The sequence below is a fragment of the Bos grunniens genome, chromosome 15 (assembly GCF_055505025.1).
Source record: "Bos grunniens cultivar Pamir isolate PY7600 chromosome 15, Bosgru_T2T1.0, whole genome shotgun sequence".
NCBI classification, from domain to species: domain Eukaryota; kingdom Metazoa; phylum Chordata; class Mammalia; order Artiodactyla; family Bovidae; genus Bos; species Bos grunniens.
The window spans coordinates 30,326,753-30,345,402 of record NC_141179.1 but is presented as its reverse complement, the minus strand read 5'-3'; the positions used below and the strand labels follow the sequence as shown (position 1 = coordinate 30,345,402).

General features: G+C 38.9%; 1 protein-coding gene and 1 non-coding gene across 5 annotated transcripts in view; one reads left to right on the top strand and one right to left on the bottom strand.

Annotated features, from left to right (window-relative positions):
• Window positions 1–18,650, bottom strand: part of CBL (Cbl proto-oncogene) — a 99,409-nt gene that overhangs the window by 70,618 nt on the left and 10,141 nt on the right. For 2 of the 4 annotated variants that reach the window (XM_086339642.1, XM_086339641.1), the window contains exon 2: window positions 2,320–2,567. The exons of the other annotated variants lie outside the window; for them this stretch is intronic. In XM_086339642.1, coding sequence (XP_086195768.1) covers window positions 2,320–2,567 — 248 coding nt within the window. The remainder of the gene's footprint in view (window positions 1–2,319; window positions 2,568–18,650) is intronic. 4 annotated transcript variants of the gene reach the window in all.
• Window positions 3,522–3,594, top strand: TRNAG-CCC (transfer RNA glycine (anticodon CCC)). The gene has a single exon. It is a non-coding gene; the product is annotated as a tRNA-Gly (tRNA).

Sequence of the window (18,650 nt, the reverse complement as noted above, 5' to 3'; positions counted from 1 at the left end):
GACAAACAGCCTGACCCAACAATCTATGTTTATAGTAATGAAAGTAATGAAGATGATTAATATAATAAGAGCTAACCCACTCATTATTTTCCATATGCCAATCACTGTTCTAAGTACCAAACATTTACTTATCAAATTCCCAACAAGAAAATTCACTGTTCTAAGGACCAAACATTTACTTATCAAATTCCCCACAAGAAAAATTATATTATTATCTCATTTTACAGATGAGGAAACCAAGGAATCACACTAAGTAAGTGGAAAAGTTAAGATTCAAACTAAGGCAGCTGGCTTCAGAGTTAATTCTCTTCTTAACCAGTAGACTATCCTGCCTCTCAGTGATGAATTATCAGTCATAAAAATTAAAAAAAGTAAAATGTCAGTCAATGTTCAGTGTGCTCCAAAAAGACTGAAAAATCTACAATTTTTGTTTCATTATTTTAAAAAAGCTGTAGTCCATGAGGTCACAAAGAGTTGCACGACTTAGCAACTGAACAACAATTCAAAAAATAAATAAATAAAACCTTTTCTATAGCAGCATGTTATCAACAGGAGAAATTCTAGAGGTCAAAAAACAGCTCTTTACAATCTGACTCCAACCTGTATTTCCAGCTTATCTATCTCCCCTAGTTCTAGCCAAACCAGACCGCTCACGTTCTTTAAACAGAGCCTGCATTTTCATGCCACTGTGTTAAAGGCCTTTGCTTCACTTCTCTGCCTAGAAAATTCCTTCAAAAGATCCTTCAAAATCTAGCTCAAATAATACTTTCTCTGTGCCACCTTCCCCGATGCCACTAGGCAACACTGTTCATACAGCATTTTGTACATATTTTTATTAAAGCATTTATCACATGACATCAGAATTAAATGCTTAACTCTTCTTTTCACCTCCTAGAATTAGAACCTAGTACACTGTGGATGATAAATAAAATTATTCTTAAGTTACGGTACTTAATAAAGTCCAAAATTACTTTTATTTTAATTTAGCAATACAAAATGACTGATTAGCTAATGTCTAAGTAGTCACGGTTTTAACAAAAGCCATAAAATTTAAATAATTTAAGTAGACAAAGGTCATTTTCATATAAATTAGATATTATAAAAGTTCCTACAAATAGAATTCAGTCACCAGAAATCTTCTTAAGAAGAAAATTCTAATACTCTAGACCAAACCTGAGTCATTTGTCACAGTAAAGTTAACATGAGTAATGATGTGGGTAAAATTTTAAGTGAAAGATGAAAGTTCCCAGAATCTAAGCCAACAGAATCAAAGTCTACAAGGATACCATTTAATAAATTACTCCTTGGCACATTGAATGAATGCCCTCAGAAATTATTGTCCCTCCCAATTCAAGTCACTCCTCAAGAGTAAGTTACTCCCTAAAAAGTTCTAACAGAATTTATATCTTATTACTTGTTCCAGGTGAGTTAATATTTAATTCCGACTGGACAAAACACAACTATACAATACATGCAATCAATCTATTTCTCTCCCAATACATAATTTACAACAACCAAGCCAATAACACACGGAACCGCCAATACAGTTTTTAGCATTTAATAATTACAAAAGAATACTTAATGGTTCCTCAAATATTTATTGAATTAACTGCATTTTGCCAATTCTATTTGAAAAGTATTCTATTTTCTCTATTTGAAAAGCTACCTTACCTATAAAGAAAATGTCATTTCACTTAGGTTTATTTTTTTTTTAAGTTATCCAAACTACTAGCTAATTTTTTTCTATTATCCCCAACTTATAACCTTACTTAATATGCTACCAGCTCAGGCAAATGAGGCTTCCCAGATGGAGCTTGTGGTAAAGAACACGGCTGCCAATGCAGGAGACGTATGTAAGAGACACAGGTTTGATCCCTAGGTGGGGGAAGATCCCCTGGAGAAGGGCATGGCAACCCACTCCAGTATTCCTGCCTGGAGAATCCCATGGACAGAGGAGCCTGGTGGGCCACAGCTCATGGTCCAAATCTGACCCCTTACTATTTACTGTCAACTCCAACTTCTTTCTTTCAAACTCACCTATCCACAAACTTCCAGATCTCTAAAAAACCGCCTGTCTCCAGCTCATCTTCCTGACTGTAAGTCACTCACTTTTCAGAGGTTAAATGAATGATCAGAGCTAGAGATGGATCACTACCCTCCAAGGCAACCTTTAACACAAAACACAGCTTTAAGTCAAAATGTTAACTTTGCATTCTATTTCTGTTGACATAAAATTAAAACCAACTCCACTATTTCTACGTGTTACCCATTCGGGCAGTCACAGACCTGAATAAATATTTGTGTAGTATTCTCCATTACCTAGGCTGAGAATTCTCCTCATACATTCTTTCTTTCCCCTCCTTGAAGAGGCTTATGGTCTGCTTAGTTTTCTTCATCAAATTCTCCATGAACACCCTAAAATACTCATTTTCTCCAAGTGTCTCCATCTTCCCCTCATATCTTGACAAGATAGTGCGGAGATGCTGGTAGGTATCTGGCAGCAGGTCTAAGATATAAGGTGGGCTATTCTTTAGCGCCAGCTTTGGGTTCTGACACAACCGCACCACCTGCAACAAACGGAAAAGAAGGACTATTACTTGGAGGATCTTATGGGCAACTTCCTTTTTTAAATTTAAAAAAGTTATAAAATATGTGCTCTTTTGCAAAAATATGAAAAATGCACAAGAATATAAGAAATGATCCATAACACCCCCCTACAGGCAATCACTTTTAGCAGTCCCCCAAAAGGGTGGGTTCTTAAAACTGTATTTAACAGTTCAGATAACACACAGAAGACTAAACAATTGGGGTGGGGGAGACACCCACACACATGCCTAAAAAAAGCTAGACGAAGTACAGCAAGTTCCTTTGAAATGCATGGCTCATCCCACAACAGAACAAAGAAAATTTCCAGGGGCACAAATAAAGAACATGGCTGCCCTGGGAGGAAAACCTTGGAAACGTAGGAGCCTACAGCTTTGACGACCACTGGGGGACAGGAGCACAGGCTCTTGGACCCAGCAAAGACCCAGCAAAGAGTTGAAACCAACTCTTTCAAGACACCATTTCTTCCCATTTAAATGCAAGACTCTCAGAATGTGCTTGGTGATTCATTTTACCTTCTTTTAAACTTTTTTGAGTTCTTAGCTTTAAGTAGGTCTCTTTTTAAAAAACACATAGTCAGATTTTTTTAATCCAATGTAACAATCTTTGTTTTTTGACTGGTGAGTTAAGTACATTTTCTATTCGTTATAATGATTAATGATTTGTATTCATTCCTATTCTTATTTAGCACTTTCCATTTACATAGATTTTTCTGTGTCTGAAAAAAACATAAATTAGTGGAACAATAACGTCTATTTCAGTAAAGAAATAGACCCACACATATATAGACCCTTGACTTATCACAATGGAGTGATGATCTTTCCAAAAACAGTAGTGGTACAATCACACAGGAAAAAAAGAAAGTCAAACTAAACCCTCACCTTATACTATACAATAAACAAAACAAATCAAGGACTTCCCTGGTGGTCCAGTGGTTAAGACTCTGCACTCCCAATGCAGGGGACACAGGTTTGATCCCTGGCCAGGGAACTAAGATCCCATGTGCTATACAGCATGGCCAAAAAATAAGATAAATAAAATAAAAAGAATCCACTCTTCAAAAAAAAAGACAAAACAAAACAAAAAACCTAGATGGGTTCTAGATCTAAATGTGAAAGGCAGCTTTAGAAGACAGGAAAACTATCTTTCATTACCTCATGATGGAGAAAAAATTCTGAAACAGGACCATAAATACATTAGCAATAAAGGAAAATATTAAAGTCTACTACACTCTAAAAGAACTTCTAGATACCATGAAAGAGTAAAAATGCATGTACAGAAACAGAGAAGATATTCATAATATGTATATATTAAGACATATATATATATATGTCCAGAATATATAAAGAGCATCTACAAATCAGTAAAGAAGATACAACCTAATACAAAATGAACAGAAGACTTGAACAAGAACACAACAAAAGAAGATATCCAAATAACCACTAAACATACGAAATGGTCCTTGGTCTTATTAATCATTTTAATTTCATTAAAATGAAAACCATATGCTCACAACTACCACTACATACACCAAACTGGTAATGCTAATCACTGGAAAGGAGCAAGGACCTTCATATACTACTGGTGGGAATCCAAGCTAATAAAACCGCCTTGAAAAACAGTTCAGCACTATATTGTCAGGCTAAAGATTTATATGCTGTACGAACCTGCAGATCTCCACCTGGAAAGGTATACTAGGATACACATACAAAAATATGTAACACCTAACAACTACAAACAACCCAAATGTCCATCAACAGTAGAGTGGATAAATTGTAGTATATTTATTAGCAATAATACACTACGATATTGGAGAAGGAAATAGCAACCCACTCCAGTACTCTTGTCTGGACAAGGACAGAAGAGCCTGGCAGGCTACAGTCCATGGTGTCGCAAGAGTCGGACACGACTTAGTGACTACACCACCACCACCACACTACCACGTGGATGCTCCTCTCAAAACAGATCTAAAGAAACCAGAAAACAAAATATACACATATATGACTACACTACTGTTACAAAGATATCCCATTAAATTGTTGAGATGTGCATACATAGGTGGTAAAAATGTGAGTAACAGAAAAAAATAAACTTTATTTTATTTGCAGCTGATATAACTGTCCATGATTAAAATAAAGGAGAACTGACAAACCATTAGAAACAAACAGTCTAACAGGTTACTGGATTCAAAAGTAACCTGGATTCAAAGCCAATAAACCAAAACAGTATTCATAAACATTTTATAAATAATTTGAAAACATGATTTTAATTGTTGTCATTTTAAATGGCTTAAATAAAATTTTAAGGCTCCTAGGAATACATCTAACAATGTGCAAGACTTGTATGAAGAAAATTATTAAACTTTACTGAAGAACGTAAAAACAGAAATTAAGGAAGAATTGTATCATGTTTAAGGAAATGTCACTTCTCCCCCAAGTTAGTATATAAATTCAGGGCACTTCCTATCAAAACCCCAAAGAGCTTTTTCGCAGAACTTAACAAGTTGATCCCAAACTCACATGGAATAAAAACAAACGAAAACCAGTCAAGCCTATTTTGAAGTAGGGGGTATTTACCCAATGGGCTATCAAGACTCTTTCACATCTTATAATTAAAATAATGTGATATCACCCAAAGACAGATAAATGACCAAATGGATAAGAAGAGAGACCAAACAGAGACACACACGTATAGAAATTCAGTATCAGAAGCGGCATTACAAATAAGTTCACGAGGAGTTCCCTGGTGATCCAGTAGTTAGGACTCTGCACTTCTACTTCGGGGGCACAGGTCCTCTCCCTGGTCAGGGAACTAAGATCCTGCATGCCCTGAGGCATGGCCAAAAAAAAAAGCAAACCCACAAAACAATTAAAGAGAAAAACTACTGGAAAACTGGTTATCCATATGGAAAAAAATATATCCCTTACACATTACGTAAGAAGTAAATTTGCAGTGAATTAAAGATTTTGTGCAGAGAAAAAGCTTTGAAGATTTTAGGAAAAAAATTTGGAAAATATTTGTTGAACTTTATGATCTCAAAGGGGAAGTATTACTTAAGACACACAAACAAATCATAACCGTAAACAAAACAAAAGACAACCCACAGAATGGAAGAAAATGTTCTCAAACAAAGCAACTGACAAGGGATTAATCTCCAAAATATACAAACAGCTCATTCAGCTCAATTTCAAAAAACAAACAACCTAATCAAAAAATAAGAGGAAGATCTAAATAGACACATCTTCAAAGGAGACATACAAATGGCCAAACACAGGAAAAGAAGCTCAACATCATTAATTAGTAGAAAAATGCAAATCAAAACTACAGTGAGGAAATCACCTTACACTGGTCAGACTGCTGCTGCTGCTAAGTCGCGACAGTCGTGTCCGACTCTGTGCGACCCCATGGATGACAGCCCACCAGGCTCCCCCATTCCTGGGATTCTCCAGGCAAGAACACTGGAGTGGGTTGCCATTTCCTTCTCCAGTGCGTGAAAGTGAAAAGTGAAAGTGAAGTCGCTCAGTCATGTCAGACTCTTCGAGACCCCATGGACTGTAGCCTACCAAGGCTCCTCTGTCCATGGGATTTCCTAGCCATCATCAAAAAGTCTACAAATGGGGGGCTAGTGGTTAGGATTCTGGGCTTTCAACTGCATGGCCTGGGTTCAATCCCTGATCAGGGAACTGAGATCCTGCAAGCCGAGATGTGTGCCAAAAAAAAAAAATTTCTTACACTTAAGGCATGATTTTGTTGTGCAGAATATAACTGGCTTTCTTTTAATCCATCCTGACAATCTTTGGTTTTAACTAATTTGACCTGTTTACACTTCAATTATGAAACTTATTATTGCAGGCCAAATACTGCCAATTTCATATGGTTCACTTAATAAGTTCTGACAGTATAGTGAATAATAAAATAATTCAGTTTCCAATGGGTGTCTCTCGTTTCATATTCCTTTACCTCCCCTTTCTAGCCCTCATTTAGTTTTCCTGTTTATTGTCCCAATTTTCGCCATTAGCTTGTCAAATATATATTCTTCTGCTACTCTTTAAAGGAACACCTTAGTAATTATAAAATGCACTCTGACTCATGAAAACTTCTATCAAGTAGTACTTTTACACTTCCCAGACAATGCAAGGGACATGGAGCACTAACTCCATTTACTCTTTTCAAGTCATGTGCTATTACTATCATACATTTTAATCCCAAATAGCATATCAAGTTCGTAAGTCATTATTACTATTTATTATTTTATACAGACAACATTCATTCATATTTACCCACATAACCACCCTTCCCAATCCTCTTCATTGTGTCTGAAACCATTTTCCTTCAGCCTAAAGAATACCCTATGCCCTTTAGGGTATAGGCTATGGGCTGTAAGTTCTCCTCAGCTACAGGCATACCTCGGAGAGACCACCATTTCCAGACCAAACCACTGCAATGAAGGGAGTACTGCTTTATAGCAACTCACATAAAATTTTTGGTTCCCCAGTGCACATAAGCTATCTTTATATTATACTGCAGACTACTAAGTGTGCAATAGTAATGTGTCTTTTAAAATAATCTACATACCTTGATTTTAAAATATTACTAAAAAATTGCTTATCTTCAACTGACAACACAGGGCTGCCACAAACCTTCAATTTATAAAAAATGTGTTATCTGTTAAGTGCAATAAAATGAAGTATGCCTTCTGGACACCACTGTTCCTGCTGAAAAGTCATGCTGTCAGTCTCGCTGCTGCACCTTTAAATATAAAATGTCTTTTATGCTGTGGTTGCTCATAAGATTTCTCTTTTCTTCAGGCTTTACTAATAATGTGCCTCGGTGCAGTTTACTCTGGATTTTTCCTGGTGTTGAGAACACTTTTTAAATTTATGACTTCATTTTCACCAGTTTTGGAAAATTCTCAACCAATTTCTTATCAAACACAGCTTCTGCCTCATTCTCTTTATTCTCTTTCTCAACTTCAAGTACTTGTCCATGAGAACTTTGCTCAGCATTCCATATGCCTCACATACTCTCCATCCTTTTGTCTCTCAATGCTTCAGTCTAGATTTTTTTCTGACTTATCTTCCACTTCACTAGTTTTTCCTTCAGCTTTATACTGTTAAACCCAACCACTGAGTTCTTAACAATCAGTTCTTCTGTTTTTCAGTTCTAGAATTTCTATTTCATTATTTACCATTTCAGATCTCTGACAAAATTATCAATTTTACTTTCAATTCTTCTAAGACAATAATCATAGATATAAACCCATGACTGACAACTCAAATATCTGTATCCTTTGTATTTTTCTATTATCAATCTTTCCTGTTCATTGTGGTTTATCTTTTCATAAGGCTTCATAATTTTTATGGAGGGCTGAACACTGTATATAAAAAATTATAAAGATAATCTGAGGCTATGGATGATATTATTCAGAAAGGATTTACTTTTGCTTCTAGCAAACAGATTAGCTAGGGACACGAGGAATTCCAGGTCATCTTAAACTAACCCAAAATTGAGATTTAAACACTGGGTTTCACTCTTCAGGTCCCTGTAAAGACAGAAGTAAATTACTCCTATAATTCAGGCCCTCAGGGACTCGACCCCCAAATCTAGAGTGTTTCCCTCCACCCTGGGAGGCCCTAATTGCAGTTTTTTGTCCTCCATGACATGAGCATTTTGAAAATTCTATTTGGCCTCTTCACCTATTGCTTTCAGAATCAACAATGACCTCATGGGCAAGGCAGCCTCAAAAATCAGGCTTACCTTTCAGAGCCTTCCTTATCTTCCAGATCCTGGCCTCTAATTCCTCACTGCCTTTATAGCTCTTTGACCTCTTCTAGCTTCTCTAGTTCTCGCTCTTTTAGCTTCTCTCTCTAATGCCAGCAGCATTATTTGGTTCCAAACCACCTTATTACCAAATTCAGACTTAAATTGAAGAAAGTAGAGAAAACCACTAGACCATTCAGGTATCAGATCAGATCAGATCATAACAGTCGCTCAGTGATGTCCGACTCTTTGCAACCCCATGAATCACAGCACGCCAGGCCTCCCTGTCCATCACCAACTCCCGGAGTTCACTCAGACTCACGTCCATGGAGTCAGTGATGCCATCCAGCCATCTCATCCTCTGTCATCCCCTTCTCCTCCTGCCCCCAATCCCTCCCAGCATCAGAGTCTTTTCCAATGAGTCAACTCTTCGCATGAGGTGGCCAAAGTACTGGAGTTTCAGCTTTAGCATCATTCCTTCAAAGAAATCCCAGGGCTGATCTCCTTCAGAATGGACTGGTTGGATCTCCTTGCAGTCCAAGGGACTCTCAAGAGTCTTCTCCAACACCACAGTTCAAAAGTATCAATTCTTTGGCGCTCAGCCTTCTTCTTTACAGTCCAACTCTCACATCCATATATGACCACGGGAAAAACCATAGCCTTGACTAGACGAACCATTGTTGGCAAAGTAATATCTCTGCTTTTGAATATGCTATCTAGGTTGGTCATAACTTTGCTTCCAAGGAGTAAGCGTCTTTTAATTTCATGGCTGCAGTCACCGTCTGCAGTGATTTTGGAGCCCAGAAAAATAAAGTCTGACACTGTTTCCACTGTTTCCCCATTTATTTCCCATGAAGTGATGGGACCAGATGCCATGATCTTCGTTTTCTGAATGTTGAGCTTTAAGCCAACTTTTTCACTCTCCACTTTCACTTTCATCAAGAGGCTTTTGAGTTCCTCTTCACTTTCTGCCATAAGGGTGGTGTCATCTGCGTATCTGAGGTTATTGAGATTTCTCCTGGCAATCTTGATTCCAGCTTGTGTTTCTTCCAGTCCAGCGTTTCTCATGATGTACTCTGCATATAAGTTAAATAAACAGGGTGACAATATATAGCCTTGACATACTCCTTTTCCTATTTGGAACCAGTCTGTTGTTCCATGTCCAGTTCGAACTGTTGCTTCCTGACCTGCTTACAGATTTCTCAAGAGGCAGGTCAGGTGGTCTGTTATTCCCATCTCTTTCAGAATTTTCCACAGTTTGTTGTGATCCACACGGTCAAAGGCTTTGGCATAGTCAATAAAGCAGAAATAGATGTTTTTCTGGAACTCTCTTACTTTCTCCATGATCCAGTGGATGTTGGCAATTTGATCTCTGGTTCCTCTGCCTTTTCTAAAACCTGCTTGAACATCAGGAAGTTCACGGTTCACGTATTGCTGAAGCCTGGCTTGGAGAATTTTGAGCATTACTTTACTAGCATGTGAGATGAGTGCAATTGTGCGGTAGTTTGAGCATTCTTTGGCATTGCCTTTCTTTCGGATTGGAATGAAAACTGACCTTTTCCAGTCCTGTGGCCACTGCTGAGTTTTCCAAATTTGCTGGCATATTGAGTGCAGCACTTACACAGCATCATCTTTCAGGATTTGAAATAGCTCAACTGGAATTCCATCACCTCCACTAGCTTTGTTCGTAGTGATGCTTTCTAAGGCCCACTTGACTTCACATTCCAGGATGTCTGGCTCTAGGTCCGTGATCACACCATCGTGATTATCTGGGTCGTGAAGATCTTTTTTGTACAGTTCTTCTATGTATTCTTGCCACCTCTTCTTAATATCTTCTGCTTCTGTTAGGTCCATACCATTTCTGTCCTTTATCGAGCCCATCTTTGCATGAAATGTTCCTTTGGTATCTCTGATTTTCTTGAAGAGATCTCTAGTCTTTCTCATTCTGTCGTTTTCCTCTATTTCTTTGCATTGATCGCTGAAGAAGGCTTTCTTATCTCTTCTTGCTATTCTTTGGAACTCTGCATTCAGATGTTTATATCTTTCCTTTTCTCCTTTGCTTTTCGCTCATTCCCTTATGATTATACAGTGGAAGTGAGAAATAGATTTAAGGGCCTAGATCTGATAGAGTGCCTGATGAACTATGGAATGAGGTTCATGACACTTGATAGGGATCAAGACCATCCCCATGGAAAAGAAATGCAAAAAAGTAAAATGGCTGTCTGGGGAGGCCTTACAAATAGCTGTGAAAAGAAGCGAAGCGAAGAGCAAAGGAGAAAAGGAAAGATATAAGCATCTGAATGCAGAGTTCCGAAGAATAGCAAGGAGAGATAAGAAAGCCTTCCTCAGTGATCAATGCAAAGAAATAGAGGAAAACAACAGAATGGGAAAGATTAGAGATCTCTTCAAGAAAATCAGAGATACCAAGGGGACATTTCATGCAAAGATGGGCTCGATAAAGGACAGAAATGGTATGGACCTAACAGAAGCAGAAGATATTAAGAAGAGGTGGCAAGAATACATAGAAGAACTGTACAAAAAAGATCTTCACGACCCAGATAATCATGATGGTGTGATCACGGACCTAGAGCCAGACATCCTGGAATGTGAAGTCAAGTGGGCCTTAGAAAGCATCACTACGAACAAAGCTAGTGGAGGTGATGGAATTCCAGTTGAGCTATTCCAGATCCTGAAAGACGATGCTGTGAAAGTGCTGCATTCAATATGCCAGCAAATTTGGAAAACTCAGCAGTGGCCACAGGACTGGAAAAGGTCAGTTTTCATTCCAATCCGAAAGAAAGGCAATGCCAAAGAATGCTCAGACTACTGCACAATTGCACTCATCTCACATGCTAGTAAAGTAATGCTCAAAATTCTCCAAGCCAGGCTTCAGCAATACGTGAACCGTGAACTTCCTGATGTTCAAGCAGGTTTTAGAAAAGGCAGAGGAACCAGAGATCAAATTGCCAACATCCACTGGATCATGGAGAAAGTAAGAGAGTTCCAGAAAAACATCTATTTCTGCTTTATTGACTATGCCAAAGCCTTTGACCATGTGGATCACAATAAACTGTGGAAAATTCTGAAAGAGATGGGAATAACAGACCACCTGACCTGCCTCTTGAGAAACCTGTAAGCAGGTCAGAAAGCAACAGTTCGAACTGGACATGGAACAACAGACTGGTTCCAAATAGGAAAAGGAGTATGTCAAGGCTATATATTGTCACCCTGTTTATTTAACTTATATGCAGAGTACATCATGAGAAACGCTGGACTGGAAGAAACACAAGCTGGAATCAAGATTGCCGGGAGAAATCTCAATAACCTCAGATACGCAGATGACACCACCCTTATGGCAGAAAGTGAAGAGGAACTAAAAAACCTCTTGATGAAAGTGAAAGAGGAGAGTGAAAAAGTTGGCTTAAAGCTCAACATTCAGAAAACGAAGATCATGGCATCTGGTCCCATCACTTCATGGGAAATAGATGGGGAAACAGTGTCAGACTTTATTTTTCTGGGCTCCAAAATCACTGCAGATGGTGACTGCAGCCATGAAATTAAAAGACGCTTACTCCTTGGAAGGAAAGTTATGACCAACCTAGATAGCATATTCAAAAGCAGAGACATTACTTTGCCAACAAAGGTCCATCTAGTCAAGGCTATGGTTTTTCCTGTGGTCATGTATGGATGTGAGAGTTGGACTGTGAAAGCTGAGCGCCAAAGAATTGATGCTTTTGAACTGTGGTGTTGGAGAAGACTCTTGAGAGTCTCTTGGACTGCAAGGAGATCCAACCAGTCCATTCTGAAGGAGATCAGCCCTGGGATTTCTTTGAAGGAATGATGCTAAAGCTGAAACTCCAGTACTTTGGCCACCTCATGCGAAGAGTTGACTCATTGGAAAAGACTCTGATGCTGGGAGGGATTGGGGGCAGAAGGAGAAGGGGACAACAGAGGGTGAGATGGCTGGATGGCATCACCGACTCGATGGACGTGAGTCTGAGTGAACTCCGGGAGTTGGTGATGGACAGGGAGGCCTGGCGTGCTATGATTCATGGGGTCGCAAAGAGTCGGACACGACTGAGCGACTGAACTGAACTGAAACAACCTATTCTAACATTGGTAGAAGAAGAAATCTGACTTCCTATGCTTTAATTCATATTTTTAAATTCCTATTTTCTTGTGTCACCAAAAGCTTATATAAACTTTTTAAGGACATCTAAATGATTGTACTCTATGGACATACTGCATCTTAAACCATCTCTTCCACTTTAACATTAATATTGTTTTTAAGTCTTCGCTATTACAAATATCACTGCGACGAACAACTTTGGAACCACTAGGTCCATCTAGAACAATTGCAAAATTCCAATTTAATTACTAAGTGTTCTTCAAATGATGTAAGAGCATATGAAAATTTTTAAACTAAATATTTTATCCTCTGTACATCATTTCCTGTACTCTTGAAATATAGCCCTATATAAGCCTAGCAATAAAGACAAGCTGAATCAACAAAAATATCTGATTTATGAATATTTTAACAGTGTTTTAGGAAGCGGCTCATCCTATTAAGGGGTTCAAGCCAAAAGGGAACAAGACAGCCAAGAAACAGGACTCTACCTCAGAAGACAATATACTTGAAATGCAACAGAGTTATGAACTCATACTGATTTTTAAAAAGTAGTCTTCGATTTGTAAGTATTACATTCCAAAATCTCATTTGTAAGGCAGGTATTTATGATTGAGAATATACATTTATAATAAAAATTAAAATGGTAGGTTCTTAAATTAGTCCATGGAAGGAGTTAGGGGACAGTGACATTGAGACTAAGAGACCAAGACTGAAGGTTTTTATTCTCAGAGACTACTGAATGTGTTTTACATGGATAAAGAACCAGAAGTGAAGATAAATTAAATGGGGTCTACAACACAGCTGCTGCTGCTGCTGCTGCTGCTAAGTCACTTCAGTCGTGTCCAACTCTGTGCGACCCCATAGACAGCAGCCCACCAGGCTCTGCCATCCCTGGGATTCTCCAGGCAAGAACACTGGGGTGGGTTGCCATTTCCTCCTCCAATCCATGAAAGTGAAAAGGCAAAGTGAAGTCACTCAGTCGTGTCCAACTCTTCGTGACCCCATGGACTGCAGCCCACCAGGCTCCTCCATCCATGGGATTTTCCAGGCAAGAGTACTGGAGTGGGTGCTAGGAACACTAAACACCTAATACCATAAAAAGAAGGGACACCTTCTTCCCCTAAAACAGGAAGAAAGGGAGAGAGGACAGGTTGAAATAAACACAAATATTTAAGAAGGTTGCACCTGGTTTTGATTTTTCTCAATGTACCCATTCAACAAATATGTCAGGCACTGGGACATAAAAGTGAAAATAAAATAATCATGAATCTGAGAGGAATCAAGCAATAAACAACAAAAGGAAATCAATAAAAAAAAAATCAGCTTCTTTGCAGATAATTAAAATAGAAGAAGAAAATACTGAATGACACTGTAGCATAGTGAGTAGGGAAAGCTTCTCTAAGATGAACTTAGGCTCAGTTAAAATTATAGGAAGGAGCCAGTCATGTAGAATCAGCAGAAGAGTAGGCCAAACAGAGAGAACAACTCATCCAACAGCCCTAGAGTGGGAACGGGTTTGGATCTGAGGAACAGAAAGGTCAGTGAGACTAAAATGTAAAGAGCAACGTGAATAGGGTCATTGAGAGAGAGATGTGGAGCATCAGTGAATTAAAAAGGAGACAGTAAGAGAAAGCCTAAAATATAAGTTTTTATGTGTTGAATTAAAATTAAAATGTTTTAATACAACAAGATTATACCAAATAGCCACATCAGAATGTCCTGTTTCAGTCTTTTACTTTCAGTAAATTTCTTAACCTCTGAGCCTTAGTTTTTACCTGTTTAAGACAAATGATAATACCCACCTCATTATAAGTGTTTATGAAGGGACTGCACAATTTCAAAAAAAAGCAGACATTTAAGGCTCGACCCCTCCCCATTTCCATACAATTTGACCAGGTTTATCTGCAGGTTACCTAGGAATTATCTATTGAAGACAGGTTAGACCTCACATAACCCTTTGATGACTCCCAGAAATTGACATCATTATTCCTACCATCCTGGCCATGCCGCAGGTAACCTTCCAAACGTGTATGGTCTCAGACTACTTCGTAACCAAAAGATGGAGAAAAGGCAGCAAGCCTCCCAAGAATAGGGTGACCAACAATCTGCAAAGGCTACAGTATCCACTCCTTCAAAGGTTCAAATCAAGCAGAGATCCCTCCAAGTTTATTATATCCAGGGCCACACACCCCTAACCCATATATTCTCCCTGCTGCTGCTAAGTCACTTCAGTTGTGTCTGACTCTGTGAGACTCCATAGATGGCAGCCCACCAGGCTCCTCTGTCCCTGGGATTCTCCAGGCAAGAACACTGGAGTGGGTTGCCATTTCCTTCTTCAATGCATGAAAGTGAAAAGTGAAAGTGAAGCCGCTCAGTTGCACCTGACTTTTCGAGACCCCATGGACTGTAGCCTACCAGGCTCCTCCGTCAATAGGATTCTCCAGGCAAGAGTAGTAGAGTGCGGTGCCATTGCCTTCTCCTATATTCTCCCTATGTGAAAGCAAATGTATTAAGAATTCAGGCTAAAATGCAGTATTTGCCTAATACCTATGGAAAAAAAGGTATACTCCCTTCCAATAACAAAACTAAACTAAAATTGTTCTGCCCAGCCTATAGTAAGCAAACAATAAATGCTGTTAATGACAATGAACTGAAAAACCATATTACCCCTCACAACAAACAGATTTAAAATACCATGAGTTTTAAAATGTCTCCTAAACACTTGAGTAGTTCACATTTTTGAACCACCACCATCCCATGGTACATCCCATGAATGTTACCAGTCCCTCCTTAGAATGTGACCTCATAAAGATCGTTTGTAGATTAAATATCTGCTTTCCTCAAGATATTTCAAAGATAAATCATCACATGACCAGGAAAATCAGCACTCCACTGACAACTCAGAGTCTTTAGCACTAACACAGACCATAAAGAAAGTACATAGGTAGAGTAACTTTATTGATATTAAAATCTCCAGAAAAAAAATTCCCTAAATATTTAGAGCCTCTAGGGGAAAAGTTTCCCAAAGCCTTTGTGAATAATTCAAGTCAATAGTTAACAAACATCGAAAGCCAAAAGAACCTGCCTTTACTACTTAGGGATACAAGGTGGCTCAGACATTAAAGGCATCTGCCTACAATGCAGAAGACCTGGGTTTAATCCCTGGGTCAGGAAGATCCCCCTGGAGAAGGAAATGGCAACCCACTCCAGTACGCTTGCCTGGAAAATCCCATGGATGGACGGAGGAGCCTGGTAGGCTACAGTCCATGGGGTCGCAAAGAATTTTAAACACTTAGTTTTCATTAACCTCTAAAGTACAAATGAGCATTCTGAGCTTTAAAACTTCACCAGAAAATTTTCTGAAAGATATTTTTCTTCTTAGTCTATTCTCCATTTGACTAATTTTATTTCACTTTACAAGTCCTGGAATACAAAAATGGCTTCCTTTTGTTTGCTTCTGCCTGTACATTTACAGCATCACTCAGAACAATGTCAAAAAGAAACACTCAGCTCCGGGAAACCACAATATTCTTGTACAGCTGCCATATACTCCATTCATAATAGCTTCCTTGCTGGCCTAGCACCTTCCTTTGCTTCTGCCAAGGGCTCAATGGTCAACAAAAAAAATTTTGGAAAGGCTATGATTACAATAAAGAGGAATAAATTATGGTTGGAAACTACCTAATTCTATTCTGAACACAGAATCTTCTATAACACTAAGGAATTAAATTTCTAGTTAGAAAACTATAAGCTTATAGTTTTAGTATAACTTATAGACTATGAATGATTAAGTATTTTTATCTCTGTAACCTTAACTTATCCATGGAAGCATTTTTCATTTCAAACTTTTTTGTATGATAAAAAGCATGATTAAAATAACCACCATGCTTCAAAATCAAGTATTTAGTATGGTGAACTATACATAAAACACAGAAAATTTGACTACAGTTTTAAAGAATCAGTTGCTCAAGAGAAGAAGAAGTATACCAGAAAGGACTAGGAGCCAAGAGACCCGGGTCCTAGTCTGGTGACTGGCATTAACTGGCCATGTGACCTTGAGCAGGTTACTCATCTTTCTGGGACTCTCCCTCTACAAATTAAGAGTTAGATCAATTAATTTCTTAAAGTCTTCTTAAAGCTTCAAATTTTAGAAACTAATCAACGTAGAAACTTAAAAGAGATTTTAAGTTTTACAAGTGTAACTACACAGTAAAGCTTTTAAGTGAAAACGACTCCTGACGTTTTTCAAAGAGAAATCAGAAACCAATATTTTTTTAAGAGAAACATATCATCACTAGTGATGGTCCCAAGGAAAAAAAGTCTTTTACTTCTAATTACTATTCTCCATTATTGATTTATCAAAACCCATCCAGGGACCTGAACTATAACTACTACCCAGTACACTTCAGTTCAGTTGCCCAGTCATGTCCAACTCTTTGCAACCCCATGAATCACAGCACGCCTAGGCCTCCCTGTCCATCACCAACTCCTGGAGTTCACTCAAACTCACATCCATCAACTCGTTGATGCCATCCAGCCATCTCATCTTGTGTCGTCCCCTTCTCCTCCTGCCCCCAATCTCTCCCAGCATCAGAGTCTTTTCCAATGAGTCGGCTCTTCGCTCAAGGTGGCCAAAGTATTGGAGTTTCAGCTTTAGCATCAGTCCTTCCAATGAACAGCCAGGACTGATCTCCTTTAGAAGGGACTAGTTGGATCTCCTTGTAGTCCAAGGGACTCTGAAGAGTCTTCTCCAACACCACAGTTCAAAAGCATCAATTCTTTAGCACTCAGTTTTCTTCACAGTCCAACTCTCACATCCATACATGACCAATGGAAAAACCATAGCCTTGACTAGATGGACCTTTGCTAGCAAAGTAATGTCTCTGCTTTCGAATATGCTATCTAGGTTGGTCATAACTTTCCTTTCAAGGAGTAAGCGTCTTTTAATTTCATGGCTGCAGTCACCATCTGCAGTGATTTTGGAGCCCAAAAAAATAAAGTCTGACACTGTTTCCACTGTTTCCCCATCTATTTCCCATGAAGTGATGGGACCGGATGCTATGATCTTTGTTTTCTGAATGCTGAGTTTTAAGCCAACTTTTTCACTCTCCTCTTTCACTTTCATCAACAGGCTTTTTTTTAGTTCCTCTTCACTTTCTGCCCAACACTTCTCAAATCTATTTCTGCTTTATGGACTATGCCAAAGCCTTTGACTGTGTGGATCACAATAAACTGTGGAAAATTCTGAAAGAGATGGGAATACCAGACCACCTGACCTGCCTCTTGAGAAATCTGTATGCAGGTCAGGAGGCAACAGTTAGAACTGGACATGGAACAACAGACTGGTTCCAAACAGGAAAAGGAATATGTCAAGGCTGTATATTGTCACCCTGCTTATTTAACTTCTATGCAGAGTACATCATGAGAAATGCTGGGCTGGAGGAAGCACAAGCTGGAATCAAGATTGCCGGGAGAAATCTCAATAACTTCAGATATGCAGATGACACCACCCTTATGGCAGAAAGTGAAGAAGAACTAAAGAGCCTCTTGATGAAAGTGAAAGAGGAGAGCGAAAAACTTGGCTTAAAGCTCAAGACTCAGAAAACAAAGATCATGGCATCCGGTTCTATCACTTCATGGGAAATAGATGGGGAAACAGTGGAAACAGTGTCAGACTTTATTTTTGGGGGCTCCAAAATCACTGCAGATGGTGACTGCAGCCATGAAATTAAAAGACACTTACTCCTTGGAAGGAAAGTCATGACCAACCTAGATAGCATATTAAAAAGCAGAGACATCACTTTGCCAACAAAGGTCCGTCTAGTCAAGGCTATGGTTTTTCCAGTGGTCGTGTATGGATGGGAGAGTTGGACTGTGAAGAAAGCTGAGTGCTGAAGAATTGATGCTTTTGAACTGTGGTGTTGGAGAAGACTCTTGCGAGTCCCTTGGACTGCAAGGAGATCCAACCAGTCCATCCTAAAGGAGACCAGTCCTGGGTGTTCATTGGAAGGACTCTTGCTGAGGCTGAAACTCCAATACTTTGGTCACCTCATGCGAAGAGCTGACTCACTGGAAAAGACCCTGATGCTGGGAGGGATTGGGGGCAGGAGGAGAAGGTGATGACAGAGGATGAGATGGCTGGATGGCATCACTGACT